Below are 3,445 nucleotides of genomic sequence, written 5' to 3'. Positions count from 1 at the left end.
TTCCCAATTATTGTTGTAGATGGCAATCGATTAACGATGTGGCTTGCGTAAATGATTGCTTCTGCCTAAAACGACTTATCCAAACCTGCATGTAGTAGCATAGACCTCACTTTTTTCAACAAGGTTTTATTTAATCTTTCAGCAACCCCATTTTGTTGTGGGTTTCTTGGAACGATAAAATGTCTCACTATTCCTTCTTTTCTACATGCCTCATTGAAAGGATCAGAAGTATATTCACCACCATTATATGTTCTTAGAACTTTTATCTTCCTTCCAGTTTGGTTCTCTATCATATTCTTCCATGCCAATAAAATACTCAACACCTCATCTTTATGCTTCATTGTATAAACCCAAGACCTTCTGGAATAATCATCAATAAAGCTTACAAAATAATGTTTACCACCCTTTTAAGTTGTTTTCATTGGACCCCAGACATCTGAGTGAACATATTCAATGATGCCCTTGGTTTGGTGTGTTGTTGTAGCAAACTTCACTTTTGTTTGCTTGCCAAAAACACATTGCTCACAAAAGTCTATCTTACCGGTTTTGACACCCTTTTACAACCCTTGTTTTGCCAATCCTTGTAAAGCATTTTCTCCGGCATGACGAAGCCTCAAATGCCACAACTTTGAGGCATCAAAATCAACAAATTTATTACAAACAGTAGCTTCTGAAACCATTTTTGCAGCACCTATAATGGTCTATCCCTGCATCACATACAAATAATGCTCTCGTACTGACTTCATCTCAACTAATACCCCTCTTTTTACCTTCATAAAACCATTTGATGGAGAGTAGTTATAGCCATCAGCCTCCAATGCTCCCAAAGAAATCAAACTATTCTTCAATTTAGGAACGTATCAAACAATTTTGAACTCTCTAACCACCCCCATCATGATGCCTGAACTTCACAGTCCCAACTCCTTATTTCTCTAGATTGTAATCATCTCCAATCAAGACTACAACATTACTCTTCAAATCCAAACTAGAGAACTAATCCTTATTTAGACACATGTGTTGAGAAGCCACGGTATCCATCAACCATACATTAGAGAAAGTATTCGATGTTGTTGCTAATACAAATTCTGACCCAGCCTCATCTTCTCCACATGTGACATTAGTCTGAGTGCCTTATTCTTATTTTTCAGTTTTGGACGATCCTTTTTTCAATGTCCAATCTCATGACTGAAGGCACACTCATTTCTTCCTAAACTTCGTCTTAGCTTTAGAGTTTTCTCTACTACGGGAAAGAAATTTTCTTCTATAATCGTGACTTTTTCTCTCAAATGTTCTTCTATGAACAACCAAAACATCAGATGTGGAAGCATTTATTTGCTTATCAACATGTCTAATCTCATAACTCAAGAAAGCATTTGAAACTTCTTCAAAATCAATAGTTATTTTTCCATGTAACAAAGTCGTCGTCAAATGAGCATAAGAATCTGGCAGAAAATTCAACAAAATCAAAGTTTTGTCTTCATCTTGATTTCTTCATCCAAGTTCAGTAAATCAGAAACTAACTAAATAAACACATCATGGTTAGCAATCATTTTCGTACCTTCTTTATATTTGAAATAAAAAAACCTCTTCTTCTTATAAAAACGATTCTCAACATACGGGAATATAGAAAGCACACATCAAAAAGATGCCCATTGGACCCCGCAAGGGGGCACGACCCCCATGACCCCGCCTTTTGGTCGTACCAGGATCAATCTAATCTTATACAAGTGCGCCTCTCACGCCTCCTAACTTGCATAAAAAACTAAGTAAAAATCCCATTTATCTCTCGTATATTTACCTATTACACCAAATGAAACCGGTGACACTAAATCACCATGGCAATCATCAAGAGAATGTGCAGCACCAGCATCAAACAAGTTATAAAGACTAGATCACATGGTCACAACGTCACCCTTGCTTTCCTTGTTTACCACCATCAATTAATTCCAATACCAACTCACATCCATCCATACCTACTATTACAAACAATTTATTTATATTATTTTTGTTTTGTAAAACTATTAGAAACCCATCATCCACTTGAAAAATAAAATTGTTGGCTAATGAAACAAAACGGGAGAGTTGGTACTACTTTTTGAAGCAGGAACCATCTTTTGGATCTGAGAAGAATTGACTGCTACATGAGGTGAATCAGATTGAAAGTTTTTAGGTACATCAATATCTCTCTCGACTCCACCAGGCATCATTAGCATTCTTGGATGAGGAAGAAGTGCTCTAGAGACATCTCCCCACCAATCAGGATTGCTAGTATACCATTTTATGGTCTTTTTGAGACCCTCTTCCCATGTGGTCCTTTCAAACCAACCCAAGCTCCTCAGTTTCTCATCATCTAAGAAGTACCTCTGATCATTAAATGGCCTGTTATCCACAAATTTGATGCTTGCTTCAGGATCCATCTTGAAAAGGTTGCATATATCTTTGGCGACATCAATAACTCGTCTTTCCTTCTTAGTTCCTATGTTGTAAACATGACCAACTTCTCCCTTATGGAGAATGACTTCAAAAGCCTCAGCAATGTCTTCACTATAGATATAACTCCTCACATTAGAACCATCACCGTGGATCGGAAGTGGCTTGCCTCTCATGGCCAAGAGAATGAACTTAGGGATTAGTTTTTCTGGGAACTGATTAGGGCCATAAACATTGCTTCCTCTGGTGGTAATTACAGGTAAGCCATATGACCGACAATAAGCCATAACAAGCATTTCTGCCCCAGCTTTTGTGGCCGAATATGGGTTTGTAGGAAGAAGTTGTGAGGCTTCATGGTTACCCACAACAACATCCTCCTCTGTTTCCCCATACACCGCATCCGTGCTCACATGGATGAACCTTCTAATCTGGCGAGTGACTTTACATGCCTCTAAAAGCACATGGGTGCCATAAATGTTGTTCTTTGTGAATTCAAAGCTGTTTCCAAATGAATTATCAACATGAGTCTGAGCAGCAAAGTGCATTATGGTGTCAATGGATTCGGTAATCAGGATAGACTTAAGCGTTTCAGCACTCCCAATGTCCCCCTTAACAAACTTGAAGTTCGGAGAAGATCTAAAGGGGTTAAGATTCTTAAGATTTGAGCAATAATCAAGCTTGTCAAGCACAACAATCTTGTAATCTGGGTAGCTTCTGATAAGCCTATTAGCGACATGAGATGCAATAAAGCCAGCAGCCCCAGTGATGAGAATGTTCTTTGGTGTAAATGTAGTCATACCGAAGCAATCTGAACATAAATAAGACCAAATGTAACTCAAGATCGACATGCTAAATCCTTTGATAAATTTGACAACTTAATGTACTTATTAAGCAGCTTCACTTCAAATATAAAAATCAACATTATCTTTTGGCAAATCGTACATCAAAAGGAATTTTACTGGAATGAAGCATGAAAAACAGCATATGGTCAAAGCAAGCTAATTAATGAATATTG

The 3,445-nt window shown here is 37.7% G+C and overlaps 1 protein-coding gene across 1 annotated transcript; it reads right to left on the bottom strand.

Moving 5' to 3' along the window:
* Nucleotides 1–2,060: 2,060 nt before the first annotated feature.
* On the bottom strand, nt 2,061–3,227 carry LOC112506341 (trifunctional UDP-glucose 4,6-dehydratase/UDP-4-keto-6-deoxy-D-glucose 3,5-epimerase/UDP-4-keto-L-rhamnose-reductase RHM1-like). Its single transcript, XM_025110348.1, has one exon. The coding sequence runs from the start codon at nt 3,225–3,227 to the stop codon at nt 2,061–2,063; it is 1,167 nt and encodes a 388-aa protein (XP_024966116.1).
* Nucleotides 3,228–3,445: the final 218 nt, after the last annotated feature.

This window comes from Cynara cardunculus (assembly GCF_001531365.2).
Source record: "Cynara cardunculus var. scolymus isolate 2C chromosome LG 2, CcrdV1, whole genome shotgun sequence".
Taxonomy (NCBI): domain Eukaryota; kingdom Viridiplantae; phylum Streptophyta; class Magnoliopsida; order Asterales; family Asteraceae; genus Cynara; species Cynara cardunculus.
The sequence above is the reverse complement of the archived record's forward strand: the minus strand, read 5'-3'. Positions and strand labels throughout refer to the sequence as shown.

Bases quoted from the DNA above. Each gene is read 5' to 3' on its own strand.
- LOC112506341 (XM_025110348.1), bottom strand. From the start codon at position 3,227: ATGACTACATTTACACCAAAGAACATTCTCATCACTGGGGCTGCTGGC.